General features: G+C 35.7%; 1 protein-coding gene across 6 annotated transcripts in view; it reads right to left on the reverse strand.

Annotated features, from left to right (window-relative positions):
- The window catches only part of LOC134542258 (sodium/hydrogen exchanger 10-like), a 75,220-nt gene that overhangs the window by 49,120 nt on the left and 10,015 nt on the right, over positions 1-16,085 (reverse strand). For all 6 annotated transcript variants that reach the window (XM_063386371.1, XM_063386372.1, XM_063386373.1 and 3 more), the window contains one exon: positions 3,162-3,399. In XM_063386371.1, the coding sequence (XP_063242441.1) occupies positions 3,162-3,399 (238 nt within the window). The remainder of the gene's footprint in view (positions 1-3,161; positions 3,400-16,085) is intronic.

Here is a 16,085-nt window from a genome sequence, read left to right on the forward strand (position 1 = left end):
ACGGCTTGGGAGCGGTTTTGATGCAATCTAAAGGCCCAGTAGCGTTCGCATCCAAATCACTATCTCCTGCGCAAAAGAATTACGCACAAATAGAAAAAGAGCTCCTTGCAATTGTGTATGGCTGTGAGCGATTTCATCAATACCTCTATGGCCGCAAAGTTTTAGTAGAGACGGACCTCAAGCCGTTGGAGGCTATATTCAAAAAACCTCTCGAAAAATGTCCTCTAAGATTACAAAGAATGAGAATTAAATTGCAGAATTACAACTTAACGTTAAAATATGTGCCGGGTAAAGATCTCATAGTCGCGGATGCGTTATCAAGGGCAGGAGGTCCAGACGACAAACTAGAATTACACGAACAGGAAATAGCAGCTCATCAGGGCATGGTAGTGCATTTCATACAAGCAACTCAGGACATGTGGGAAAGACTACGGTTAGAAACCTTGAGAGATGAGACTTTGATCCCACTTAAAGGCATCATAATGAATGGATGGCCTAAAGAGAGAACACAGGTAGAAGCTAACATAAGACCCTTTTGGTCATACAAGGAAGATTTAACAGTACACGAGGGAGTTATTTTTAAAGGCAAACAGATAGTAGTTCCGCAGAGTATGAGACAGGATCTGTTAGACAGAGTCCATTATGGACACATGGGAATACAAAAGTGCAAATGGAGGGCCAGGGAGTGTATATTTTGGCCTGGAATGGCAAAGCAAATTGAAGATAGGGTAAGTAACTGTGCGACATGTAAGGAGGTACAGAACCTGAGTCCCAAGGAACCGATAGTCAGCAGAGAAATACCGAGTAGGCCTTGGCAAATAATAGCAGCAGACATTCTACATTTCAAGGGGAAGGACTATCTACTAGTAATTGATGCCTACTCAAAGTACCCTGAGTTCAGTCAGTTAACGAGTCTCACATCAGGTCACGTAGTGGGGCACTGCAAAGCTATAATGGCGAGACATGGGATACCGGAGGTACTTTATAGCGACAATGGGCCACAGTTTTCTTCACAGGAGTTTAAGGGATTTGCACACAACTGGGACTTTACACATAAGACATCTAGTCCTATGTACCCACAGTCCAATGGACTTGTGGAAAGGTATGTGCAAACAGTGAAAAATATGCTCAAAAAGGCAGTGAAGGACCGTAGAGATGTGATGCTGGCGCTCTTAGAATACAGAAACACACCGGTCGACAGTCACTTACAATCACCGGCTCAGAGGTTGTTTGGTAGACGACTAAGGGGGTTAATGCCACACTCAGCGGACATGCTTCAGCCACAGCAACAGCCAGACATACACCAGGACTTACTAGGCAAACAACAAAATCAGGAAAAATATAACAGGGGAACAAGGAAGCTAGAGCCACTGGCGGTAGGGACCAATGTAGGAGTTAGATGTGGTGATGCATGGAAAAGGGGTAAAATTGTCAGAATGCTCGATAGACCCAGGGGTTACCGGGTGTGTTTAGAGAATGGGTATGAAGTTGAAAGGAACCGGAGACATCTAATGGATAATTTTACGGGAAAACCTTTTGAAAGGATACGAGAGGAAATACCGCAAGCTCAGGAAGATCAACAATCAAATAATCAACCACACATCAGGATGACGTAGTTCAGAATAGACCAACACAGCCTCTTGAAGATAGTAACATGGTAGATTTTAAAGGGTTTGATGAGACAGAAGTTGGCCATGTGCACGGTTATAGAGAATGGGATTTTAGAAAAGAACGTGAGGAAGGCATAGTAGAAAATACAGTAATGTCAAGGTCAGGAAGAGTAATAAAAACACCAGTGTACTTAAATGACTATGTACCTTAGAAGTTGTGATGTATGTCTATGAAGGAAGTGGATCAGTGTATGTTCAGTGTATTTACAGGATTAATTGTAAACACAAATAGATAAATTCTAATGAATGTAGGAACTGGAAAAAAGGGAGATGTTGTGATGTATCTCTATGAGAGGAAGTGGACAAATACACGGCAGCCAAGATGGCGAGATGAAGGATGTGTTTTTGTCTGGAGTTGGTTCACCAATCCCTTCCAATCCAATATATAACAATAATGAGGTTCATAATGGAATATATTTGATTGCAAATTATATAACTATTGTGAATCAATAAGAGAGATTTCCTGGTACGATCCTCCTATTTTCGCCATTGTTAAGATAAACACATGTCCACGTGGATATGGTAATCTCTGTCTTGCCGCATAATTTTCCAGTGATGTGTAATGGGGGCATTTAAAACATGTGCTTTGAAAAATGTTTATGAACAAGAAAGTTTAAAACATTTGCTTTGAAAAATGGTTATTAACAAGAAAGTTAAATATATGTTTTTGGTATCAATATAAAAAAAATGAATGCTACAATTACCAATACTGAGACAAGGCAGAACAATATACCAATAAATCTTTACTTTTAATTAGGCCCACATTTCTATTAATTTTCGAATAAAGATCTGTAATAAACTGGGCACATTTTGTTACAAATTAAGAGTATCCAATCCCTTATTTTACATTAATAGGGAGAGTAAATATTAATGTATAATTTATATTCATTTTTATTGGTTAATTAGTTGGAGTTCATACAGAAACAACCATTTTTACTCTTTTTCATGTATATTTCTTAAAAACCTAATTATTTAATTTTTAACTCTCATCTTTACTTTCTATTTCATTCTTTTTAATTTTAAAATGATATATTTTAATATTTATATGGATTAGGATTAACTGGTTCAAAGCATGTACTCATCTTTCTGAAATGTGTGGTTTATGTAGGTATATGTACTGTGTAGTCCGACATGTTGGCTAGTGGGGCTTCTTGCTTATGAATAAGGTTTTTGGGTTGTATTCCCAACTACAAAAGTTTCCTTCAGGGTTCAGGACGGGGTGTTGTTTTATCTCTTTGTCGTAATACCACAGAAGACACAGGCGAACCAGCATAGTCAGTTACCTCTCCCAGTAAACCCCAGTTCTACTACGGTCATCCCCCCGTGACATTGGTTACGGATTCAGGTCTATCTAAAGATCACATATATGCCAAACATTATTTGAGAACACACTTTCTGTTACATATTTTATAGTTATGTTTCAAATTTTTTGTGAAAATATACCTCAATCACTTTTTCCTTTTCCTAATGCAGCTGTGCTGCATCACATACCTGGACACGTTGGTGATAATGTAGACAATGATGGCGAGCAACAAGTCATCCCAGTCAAATCTGTCGTTGAGGTTCTTCACCATCATCAGGCCGATGAGAATGAACACGACTGCCTCGGACGCGAGACACAGGCTCTCCCACGTCTCGCTGAGCAACAGGCCTATGTTGCTGGCGAAGGAGTTCTTGGCGCGGCCCAACATCATGCCCATGGAGGCCACTGCGACCACGCCTGAGAAATCTGCTCGCACAGATTTTAATGTTTTAAGGAAACCACCCAAACGTTGCCTTGTCTCCCTGGCACTACGGATATTTTCATATCGGTGAACCTGATATTCCACACCAACACTATATCTATAATTTTGAATTGAATTTCAGAAGTAATAAAAAATGTGTTTGCATCCATGGTTTTTGGGCATCACATTGCAGTTAATGGGCTGGATGTGTGATGTTCATGATGCAACTAACAGATACCAAGCAGCACTAAACAATTATTTTCGAGGCCAACTGAAGATGCATCTCTGCCTTTCTTGGTGATCGTGCTCACGTGGTGAGGGTTGGGCTCGACCTAAACACCTTGACATGACTCATATTATGAGCCGCGAGCCGGTATTTTCTTGGAAGTCACGTCGCCTTGACACTAGGACAACCAGCATCAGCTGATTATCTAGAACTACCATTAGAGGTCAATTTGACCCCCTCAACATATATTAAAATTTTATGAGTTGGGAAATATTTCAAGAACTAAGTTATATGATAATAAGTAGTATTTTGTTAAATGTTCCTCTTAAGAGTGCGCGATACATGTGGTTCCGAGCAGCAAAATCGACGTTTGCGGTGGAGCAGATTATGTAAATACCATGACATAAATTGGATTTTGGTAAGATATTATTTACAGAGTAAGGATGGATCTTAAAATGTTATTACTCGAAATTTGGGTATGCGTCTTATTTTATTAACTAATTATTCCTAAAAACGGCAAAGTTTAGTAGATGAATGCTAGTATAATTTGATTGTAAATGGGAAACAAAATAATAATATTATAGAACACATATGTGTGCATGAGTTAGAAACAGCAGGATGCATTTAGAAGCAATACCAGCTGAAAAATCTGTTCCGCTGTAACCTTTGTAATCGGTAGGCGAAGAACGAATTTTACACATCGTAGTTCAAGCGTCCACACACAGATGTTGGGCACTCCGCACGCAGAGGTTCATTGCAGTAACACATAACAGATGTCGCACATGTCGGAAATCGTCACTACTTGTTTTGTTGTATCGCGCTACCACGAAGCCACATTTTTAAATTGAAATAGGTGGGAAACGCTGCAATTGGTGGCAATAAGACGCGTTTTAAAAAGAATAGTGACAAAGGAAACCTGCTTCTTTCTGCAAGGCGGAAAAATAAAAGTTAGGTAACTTATTTTTAAATTGATGATATTAGTTTGTTTTTGATTCCAAAATCTTTAAAAAGGAGTGTATAACACTTTCCATGTATCTGAATATTTCAAATAACAGCAGCGCAGAGACTGTGGCATCCGAGAACGGCCGCAGCGTGGGAAGATAGTGCGGGAAAGGGCGGGCAGCGCCGGGCTGGTGAAGCCAGTGCGCATTCCACGTTCACACGCTGGTGACAATAGATAGGACAAACTGAATCCTTAAAAATGAGATCATACCATGTTTCACCAACATCGGAAAAAAAAATTACAAGTTTTGATCTCTTTAGTTTATTAAATATCCAGTTATTATAATTTCATACGGCCATCTTTGTATTGTCTCGTGGTAACAATGGGATTTGAAAGTAAAAGTATATAATTTAAAATGTCACTAAAAACTAGATGCTGCGTGGCATTTTGCCGAAAACGAAAATTAGAGCACGTTGGCCTGTCGTTCTCCATATTACCTGCTGCTACTGCTACTGTAGTTTTTGAAGTTGAAAAATAAAAAAAATTAATAATGGAATATAATATAATAAACAGAAATAAAATTCATTACTAAACGGTCATCAGTTTCAATCTGGCTGTATAATTAATTTGGACTTTTATTTATTTTATTTATTTTTTTATTTATTTGTATTTGTGACATGCCCACCGACAGCTAAAACACTTTTATGGTGGGCACGAAAAAAAACAAAAAAAAACTAAAATACAAAATACAGAAAACAAAAAAAAAAAAGCTTATAACACAGAAACACAAATAAATAAACAAGACAAACAAAGATATATAGAAATAAGAATACAAAAATAACAATAACAACTAGGTCATTAACAAAAATAAAAAACAAATACAAACATAATTAATACAGGTAAAATCATATTATTAAATGTTAAGAGAGATTGAAGGAAAAATAATATAGCTGTGACAGACATAAATCAGAATATATATAATTAAACACTGTTGGAATTCAAATATATATTATTGTAATTTGTTATAAGTCTATAAATAATATCATTATTAGTAATAAGAGTACACAGAGTAGAACGTAAGCGGGAATTGAATTGAGGAATTCTTAAGGCAGTATTTTCAAGAAGATAAGGGCATCTGAATTTATGAATGTAACAATTATGAACAAAAAGAGCATCAAGATAGGCCCTACGGTCTACCAGAGGTGTCCAATTGGGGTGTGGGAGGTTCCTTGTAATAATTAAATCTATAACTTTATTTTGAATACTTTCGATTTTTTCAGTATCTGTTAAGTTGATACCATTCCAGATAACAGAGCCATATTCTAATTTTGATCTTATAAGTGCCATGTAAAGAGAGATAAGTGAGTCTGAGTTGGTTGCATAAGAAGTAATAAATTTTATAAGCGCTAGAGTTCTTCGTGCATAGGAATATATGTAATCTACATGTTTATGGAAATATAGTTTTGAATCAAGGATGATACCGAGATCCTTTGTGTAGAGGGCTTGAGAGATGATAGAATTCGCTAATTTGTATGAGTATTTAATCGGATGGTATTTCCTAGTGAACGATATAACCTTGGTTTTATCTTTGTTGATTTTGACCAAGTTTCTTAGACACCAGTTATTAACTTTAATAATATCTTCTTGTAATAATTCACAATCCTCTAAGGAATAAATAATTTTATAAATTTTTAGGTCATCAGCAAAAAGAATTCCAGTAGAGTAGCAAAGTACTTGTGTAATGTCATTAATAAATATATTAAAGAGAAGAGGTGAAAGAGTACCTCCCTGGGGAACACCAGAACACGCATTATACTGAGAAGATCTATGATTGTTGATCGATACAAAAAAACTTCTGTTGGATAGGTAGCTTGAGAACCAATTGATATAGTTTCCACAGAGACCAAAATGGGATAATTTAATAAGAAGTAAGGAATGGTTTACAGTATCAAAGGCTTTAGCCAAGTCGAAGTAACAGGCATCGGCCTGACCCCTATTTGTAACTATATTATATACAGGATTAAGAAAGATAAGAAGATTAGTGGTAGTAGACATACCAGACCTGAAACCATGTTGATTATTGGTGAGAGTATTACTAAGTTGAAAATTTAAAAATTTGGCTATAATTTTTTCAAAAATTTTGGAGAACCCATTAAGTAATGATATTGGCCTGTAGTTTGAGACGTCTAATTTTGAACCATTTTTATGAATAGGAATCATTTTTGCTATTTTCCAATTATTGGGAAATATATTCGTTTTCAGACTGGTGTTAAAAATGTGATAAAGTAGAGGTACTAAAAGATGGGCACAGCCTTTAAGAATAAAATTGGGAATGCCATCAGGACCTGTGGATTTAGTTGATTTTAAGTCCTTAATTGCCCAAAGTATTAAGACTTTCAGAAATTTTAGGCACAGCTATAGTCTCAACAGACATGACCGATGTAGTTATTGGGGGAGAAGTATTTGGGGTTACATATACACTAGAGAAATACTGCGCAAACACATTCGTTATCACATTCGGATCATTTGATATATCCCCATTTACTTTAAGAGAAAGTTGTTCATAATAACCATCTTTCATTAATTTAACATATCTCCAGAAACTTTTAGGGTTTTTCTTGATATTGTTGTTTGTCGATTGAGTCCAGTGGATTTTGTCGCGTTTAATTAGAGATTTCACAGATTTTCTAAAATGAGAGAACTTTGCATAGTAGAATAGATTATTATTTCTTTTGTACAACTTGTGGAAATGTTTTTTAGATTTAAGAGCACTCATTAATTCGTTGGAAAACCAAAGGGGATATTTAGATTTTTTTTTAATAGAAAGAGGTATATAAGTATTAATTTTTTCAGAAATACAAGTTGTTAGTTGATCCACGAGATCGTTAACATCAGTAGAACTATAAAAGTATGACCAGTCACAGTCATTAATAGAGTTGTAAAGACCAAGAGCAAAAAAATAGTACATAAGTACATACACTTGATCTTAACTCTAGATAAATTCGTGGTCATGTGGGTTAAGGTGTCATTGATTGAAACTAATGATAGAGGGTTCAAATCCACTTTGAATCAAATTTTTTTTTACTATTGCGGAAATAGTTTAACGTCCCATTATAAGGACTAACATAAAGCAATTTTACAATATCAGTAGCCTTTATCGAAACAATATAAAATATGGCGACTACAAAGGTGCCAACTATCACACACTAAACCTTTCTCAGGTTGTATCTGGCTGTAATTTTTTTGTTGTCAAGTTGCAAAGAAATGGTATGATCGCAAGGGTTTTGTTTACAAATTTAAGCAAACGATCATTACTATGTGAGTGGCGCCTCTCCCTTTACTTACTCTATGTGCTGCGGCCGGAGGTTTTTTTCCCCCCTCTTTGCAGTAATAGTCGTTAATATTTAATGATATGTTGTTTATAACGACAAAATACACACAAGTAATACCAAATATATTTAGTTCGAAAAGTTAAAGAAATAAAATGGGGAGAAAAAAAAAAGGGGGGGGGGGGCAAATGGGCCAGCCCCAATTTTACAAAGGCAGCGATTTTACGAATGCCATCCTTGGAACCGTGAGCCAAGGGCGCCCATACCCATGGGCAGGGTAGGGCCGTGGCCCCCTCCCCCAGCTTTCAGGAAGAGGAAAAAATGTATGGGTTTTTGAGGATTTTTGGCAAATTGTAATTTTCGACACTTTTTGTCAATTTTTGAAGTTCTGCCCCCTCCCCTTACAAACTATTTTATAGTCTGGCCCCCCTTACAAACTGCCATATGGGCGCCCTTGCCGTGAGCATACATAAAATCGTGGTTCTAGTATTATTAAAATGTGGAAACTAACAAGTTCTAGTGTTGTCACAAAAAATGAACTTGAACCCAAATTTGTTGACACGAACTTGAACCGAACTATTTTAAAGTTCGGTTCGAGTTCGAAATTTCGAACGTTCGTACAGCCTTATGCAATACTACTCTTGAAATGTCACACGTGAATGGAAACTTATCAACTAAGCGTAGCATAGCAATTATATATCGCGTCTATTAAAAACATTAGTTTAAAGAATTTAAAACATTTATCCAGGACTCTTTTAGGTCATTACATATTTGGGATTGCTACATCTGGAGAGGGGAAAAAGGAAAGGGAGGAGGGCATCGTGTTGTGAGGTTGTACAGGCCAGCAGATTTTTTCCTCATAACTGTAGTTTCGGATAACTGGATGCCGGATACACGGGGGAGGAGTACAGTTTAATAGAATATTATAATTACATCGTAAAATGTTATTGGTCCCGAAATGTCTGTATCAGTACGCAGTGTAACAGTTACACTTATTTGTAAGTGAGGACTATTTCAAACTTTTGGGCACGGTAAACGAATCTTACGAGATGCTATAGCTTCAATTATTTAATGTGTACTACTTTTGGTGGTGAAGACTTTTTGTACCCTTGTTCTGTTTTGTGCGAGTACATTACAATAATCTTAATTTTCACCGTGACTGATACTGGAGAACATTGTAAAAAATCTCACGTGTCTAAAAATTTCATAAATACGCATGAACAGATGAATAGAAAACAAATTGCAATGACTACTAAAGTACTATTCCAGCTTCTTTAACAATTAATCGTTAATTTGTGGTATCATATGTGGTTTTCTACTAAGATTATGCTTCATTTCAAAATAAATTTTGACGTACTTTATATAGTAAATTTAAAATACTTATTGGTGGAAAATAACTTGTAAGTTTATGTATTTTATCGCTCAAAGACTTGTTGGAACCTACAGCTTCGAAGCAATTCGATACCCCGAAGATCTTAATGAAATTTAAGAACAACCGTTACTAATACTTATCTTTATAACACTATCTAACAATGTTTCAGAACATCAAATACAGCTCCGTAGGCGCCAATACTTTATTTAGCTACTAGCGACTTTAACAATCGCGCACCGTTCGTTCACTATTTGTATTCAAAATGAAGATAATAGTCTATTATTATTCAAAGCATCTGTATAATTTCATTTAATTTATTTAAAAACAGACATTAATTTATTTCAAGTCAAATTCTCTAGTTACACAAGAAAGTAATCTTAGTAACATTTAGCATGTTTGAATGCAAGTGGAGCCAGGTGGAGTAACTTCCCAGCTATAGTAGAATAATGTAATAAAACGGCTACTTCGTTATGTATTTATGTACCTAGATGCGTACGATTTATGAAAAAAATTTTGGTTAGTTGAGCTTTGACAAGTGCCAGTTGTGTGCATATTAACTCAAACAACAGATGTTTTCTTTTATGTTGTTTGAAATATTCATTGTAGCAATCATAATTGTATCAGTGTAGCCTACATATTGTTAGTAATTAAGTATCTCATTGTTCTTGTAACTTTAACCCAAAATATATGTTCTGTGCGGTATTGTAGGGTTCAATATAAAAATGTGTAAGTAGCCCTATTATAAGAAAGCATACTTTAAAACCCGCCATTTTGTAAGGTATGTTCATGATTAATTTACATATAGAATAGTTACCTAAATTATAATGATATGTGAATATGTTCCTTACTATTTTTAACTGTATAAATTGAAACAAAAATTTGTTTTAACTACGATGCATGTACACAAGATAGGCTAACTTTCAAAAGAAGGTTTGAATGAATACAAGGTTTCGCCAAAGTTATTTTCTGATGCAAGAAGTACATAGTAAATGTGTTTTTGTGTGCTTTACTGTAAGACCTATCCTACTGTAAATTCATTTCATATCGTTAACTTAATATATACTCCTTAATCTTTTATCTTTTCTGCACACATTACTTATTATTTTGTGGATGCGAATTGTAAAACGTCGATTCTTGCAAGGGCCAAACACGGAATATCAACTTTCTAAAGTATTCTATATACATTTTTTAAGTTAGTAATGTATTCTATATATTATATGTGTAAAATTTTTGATGTGACCACGTCTAATAAATCAATGAACGCCGGCTGCACGCATGAAAAAGTGTCCCGTTACGCACATTGTCCCGTTTCTCTGTGTCCCGTTACGCTCATTTAATATTGCTCTTTGCTAACCTGAACCTCCTAGCATTGCGACCGAGTCCGTGGCGTAATTCTGTTTTCATGCATTTCAATGTAATATTTTCATTGCTCTTTGCTAACCCGTTCCTCCTAGCATTGCTGCAGAGTCCGTGGCGCAAATATATTATTTTTGACTGCATCTTGGTGTTGGGTAAGCCATTTTCCTTCACATCATCCTTGAAACACTCCCATTCGTTTCCTACTTTTCCTATCATCGTCATATCCTTAACAGAATAACACAGATTGGAAGAAGTTAAATATCAAACACGTATAAAAGTTATAGTTAAAATAATCTCTTCGTTGAAGTAATAAACATAATTGAATTAATGACTGCAAGTAAAAGTAAATTTATCAATTAAATTGTAGATTTCATTTCACTCCTTTGTATCCATACAAAATAGTGATAATTCAATAAAAATAATTTTATTCATAAAAGTATGCAATCATTTCATCAATGTTTTGTATGACGTTATCACGTTAAACTATCGTCCGTAAACCGACTTTACAGACAACCAATTTTTTTCCTGTATTCCATTTATATGCGTGTTTTTTTTTTTTTTTTTTTTTTTTAGAGGTGTGAAAAAATGCTGTTACGCACGCACTAGGACCCGGGTTGAAGATACCCGTAGTGCAGTGAGTGTCGGACTTGGTCTGGTCTTAGATGATCTTGACCATGAGCCACCATGGAGGTGGCTCAGCAATTTGCAACCCGTACCGACTAAAAAAATATCCTCTATCACCTGCCTCCTATTCCCTGTGGGATCGCCGTTAGGCATTACTTCACGGGGGAGGGTTGAGCCGCAGCTTTTCCTCCATAGATTTGAAGTCCTTGCTTCCTTCCTTTCGGTTGTTCTTCATCTTCCCCTAATCCTTATTTCTCTCTTGTTCGGCTTGCCGTAATTCCTTTAGTATTTCCACCGCGAAGGTGCTGGTGGTTGCTTCCCAGGCTGACTCTGACCGTAGCATAGCTTCCACCAGGTTTTTAGGCTGTATCCTCTGTCCGAGTGCAGTCTCGAGTGTGTTGCGGGGTATGGTGAAGCGCGGGCACACAAAAAACGCATGTTCCACATCTACTGAGACTCCTGTGCAGACTGGGCATTCCGGGGAATCCTCATGCTTGAATTTGTGAAGATAGGCCCGGAAACAACCATGTCCTGTGAGCATCTGTGTTGTGTGTGTGTGTGTGTGTAAACTTTCTAATGCATTCTATATACAACGTGTATCTAAAACATACTGACAAATTCTGGCAGAATATTCCTGGCGAAAATACAAGATGAAAACCTGTGTACTATACTTTTTTCTTGTAAATGGATTCGGAGTTTTGAACCCCCAAAAATAAAATTTTACTATTCTTGAATAACTTTTGCACTGCGTCTCATGATTTTGTAGAACGCAAATTGTTCACCACGAGATACGGGGGTTGTAATGAACAGTGGCGTAGCCAGGATTTGTGTATGGGGGGTGTTATGAAGCTAGCGCCCCCCCCCCCCCCCATATTAAAGCGGGGGGTCCGGGGGTCCTCCCCCGGAAAAATTTGGATTTTAAGGTGTAAAATAGTGCTATTTTAGCAGTTTTCGGTACTTAAATTTAAATATTGTTATGGTAAAATTTTTATTAATTTTCAATATGAAATTTGTTTGAGTGATGAATAAGAAATTTAATTAAATGTTTGGTGCTAAAAGGGGGGGGGGGAGGAGGGTTTGAAACCCTAAACCCCCCCCCCCCCCTGTTTCCGCCCCTGGTAATGAACATCCTTCAATGAATTTAACGGCATTTCTGTTTTAGCTAATTTTATCACCTGAAAAGCTAATAAAAAATAAAAAATAAACCAGGGCAGGCATTACAAAGCACGTTTGCAAGGTGTAAAGTTTCCTTCCTAAAAAATCATATGCCACAGTTTACTTACTGATAATGTTAATTTCAAGATATGGAAAATTTCATTTTTGGAGGTTCGTAACTCGATTTATGAGTAAAGTGGTTATTAGGCTTTCGTCTTGTATTCTTTTCAGAAACAGCCTGCCGAAGTTTGTACGTATGTTTTAAATAGTCGTGTATATATGTCAACTTTATATGTATTCTATATATATGTGTATTTTATATATATATATATATATATAGTGCTCAATAACCAAGAATAAACTTACTTTGGTTAAGTTGCTGAACCTATGACTAGCCAATTAAAAGAAAACGCTACGTAACATGAACGAAAAAAAATTCTAAAGTAATACATAATTTTTCACCCAAATTTATTACATGTTTGAATATTAATTTTCGATGGGCTCTTTCGTGGGCATCTTTATTGGAAGGCCGCAGTGTGCTAGGGTTAATGGCTGTCGCTCATTAGCTGTTATAGTCTCTGTATCATATTTAGATATACCGTAGCTTCAATTACAGAATAGCCACTGAGCGACAGGCAGCAAGCCCTCCCACACCTTAGGCCGCGGCCTTCCACCATAGACGCTCTTAACGACACATATAATTTAGTCTAAAATTTGCCGCAATATAGATACACTACTTAAAATATAACAAGACTCGCTGGAAAATGATTTAAACTAAGGCCAACGCGAATGCGAGTTCAGTAATTGAACCTTCAGAGGTAGTATATATATATAGGTGGGTAGTTACCACGACCATGTTCTACGTTACTACGTTATATCTGAAGAGAGAGAAGTTTTCTTTCTGTAGCGAGAAGTTGGCTCAATTTCAACATAACACAATAATTATATAGTGAACTGTCATTCAATTTCGAAAAACCGATATAACTTCCATTGTGATGAAGTCCATGTTGTACGAATTTTGACATTTCACTTTTTTAGAAAGTTTCTGGCAGGCCAATAGTTTTCTGGTAAAATAAGATCTTTGCAATCCTGTTTACAGAGACCTTTCTCACAAGCTAAACATCAAAATTTGGACAATGAAATAGATTATAGTAGTTCTGTTTAAATTATGATTACCAGTTGTGATTGCAATAATAATAATTTATGTGTAATATACTGTAATGCCAGTAACATTCACTTTTAAGTTCACTTAATTGGTTACGGAGCAAATATTATGTTGATCAATAAAAAAAGGTATTCTTAATTATACACAACATACATTTATAAAAGTTAAATTAAAGTTAAAATTAAAGTATGGACATTTGCATTTAGAGAAAATATAGAAACTAGTATCTAGTTCCATTGCGGGGGGAAAAAAAAGGATAAATTCTTGTTTGACTTTTCAATCAAAAACGAGGACTACACGGACTTCATGTTTTTTTTAAACTTCGAAACGAAATTTGGAGAAACAATTAGCAAATGTTCATGTAGAAAATAGTACACTAGCAAACTGATTAGAATAATATTTCCTGGAGTAGTTCAGCTTCAGTTGTCTGAGCCAGTGCCTAGTAATTCGGGTCAGCCAGACAACGCTGACCAGACAGAGCAGAAAACTGTTCCAGCCTATCAGGACGCGCCATTGGTATTAACGCAACCTCGCGCGATAAGAGCAAAAAAGGTTGAGATCAAGCCGATATTTTGTAATGCGGAAAGTGCCGAGATCGGTGATTTTTCAGAGTTTAATATGCTGTTATCTTCTCAAACTATTAACAAATTATGTTGTGTTTTATTCTCTACAAATCAACGGTACATTTGTTACAAAACACGAGTCAGAAACGTCAAGTGTATTAAAAAAGGTATAAATAAGAAGTTTCGTTCTGAAGTTGTCAGGCAGATGACAATACTAAACTATTAGGTATGTAGTGTAACCTTGTACCGAAAGTTCTATTTTTTTTTGTTTCGCTTGCAGTAAAATGTAAAATAAACATGAGTGATAAATATACTTTGTAATATTTTATGTACCAGAACTGTTGTACGGTTTTTATTTAAACGAAGTGGTGTTGTATCACACAGTAACATCCACGGTCGCCGAAACAGTTAAGCATAAAAACGGCGTTCCTTTAAACGAAAAAAAAAAATGTTCTATCCGCTCTGCCTGGTTATGTATGAAACGGGCGTGATAGTCCAGTGTCGTCTTGTGCTTCTCAGCACATCACAAAGCCGTTGCGTTGGCTGCTACAGTTGACTCATCCCACCCCTATCAGCCGTCCTTCATTCTTCTTTGTATCTCACTCCCCCCCCCCCCCCTCCAAAACTCCACCGCGGTGACATTCCGTTTTCCTACTAGTTCGCAGTATCACCACTTGGATTCGCTCCATACGCCTGTGGCCGTATGCAACGCTATCCTACGAGGAAAAAATGAACCACTTCAACTGACCGCGCACGAGAAAATATTATCTCCCACGCGCTCTTAAGCAATAAATATCACACAAAAATTAGATCAGTATATAATTTTTTTTAACACTAATGCAGTGATATTATGTGATTTCCTATTTATATTTCACTCAGAGGATAAGTTTTCTCGCAACACTTTTGCCGAACTGGTATTGTGCAAGTAGCTCAGCTAGCCATTGTTTTGTTCTTTCTGAGAATGCTGCATTTCTTTCATATCTAACCGTGGTTCGTCACCTTCAGTTACTATTTGAAACTTGGTGTTTCTTGTAGTCATGTGCACTGCTCGTCAACTCTTCCCACAGTTCAAAAATGAATTTTCTCTGTTTTTCATTCTTTCCAATAACTTATTAGTATAAGAGACACGCCTAATTCAACAAAGATAAAATAAATGGGTGCTTGTACTAATGTATGCATGTTAGAAGTTATACTTACTTAGCAAAATAAAAAAAACTAACTTAAAATTTACACAAAAATAATTAATTTAAATAAACTAATAAAGTGATAAATATGGTTGTATAGAATAAATCCAATCATATTAAAAATGATTTAAATATCCATTATTCAATATTTATATAAACATATTTATGAAATTAATTAATTTAGTAAAATGATCTAGATAAATTTTAACTATTGAAAATCAATAAATATGCTGAAAGTGTATTTTAATTTATTAATTTTCATTATTTATTAAATAATAATGTAATAAATTATAATTTACAATGAAATTAAACTATACATACTTGAACATAATCACACTCATATAAATGACTTAAAAATACACTTGATATATTTATATAAAAAAAATATATCTCTAATATTAACAATAATTAAGCGTTTTTAATTAAATGGACCAGTATTCAAAATAAATCACTCAAGTATATGATTTTTGAATGCTGCATGCAATGTAAAAATTCATTCTCAACATTTTTCATAACGTGCGTAAAGAAGTATTACTTCAAAAACATAAAACAGACCAGAGTTTGATGTTAACTTGTCACAAAACGTCATTACTGCTTGGTCTTTTGCAAATTGATCGCTCCAGTGTTCCTGTATCAACTCTGGAGTTTATTTTTCACTGTCATCAATGGTTACATTCAAATGTAGTCAGCTGAGGATAATCATATTTAGTAGTATATATTCAGGGCTCCGGGGACTGGTTCTGGCACGAGGGTTCAGGATGGGTTTAATGA

The sequence above is a fragment of the Bacillus rossius genome (genome assembly GCF_032445375.1).
Source record: "Bacillus rossius redtenbacheri isolate Brsri chromosome 4 unlocalized genomic scaffold, Brsri_v3 Brsri_v3_scf4_2, whole genome shotgun sequence".
Lineage (NCBI taxonomy): Eukaryota > Metazoa > Arthropoda > Insecta > Phasmatodea > Bacillidae > Bacillus > Bacillus rossius.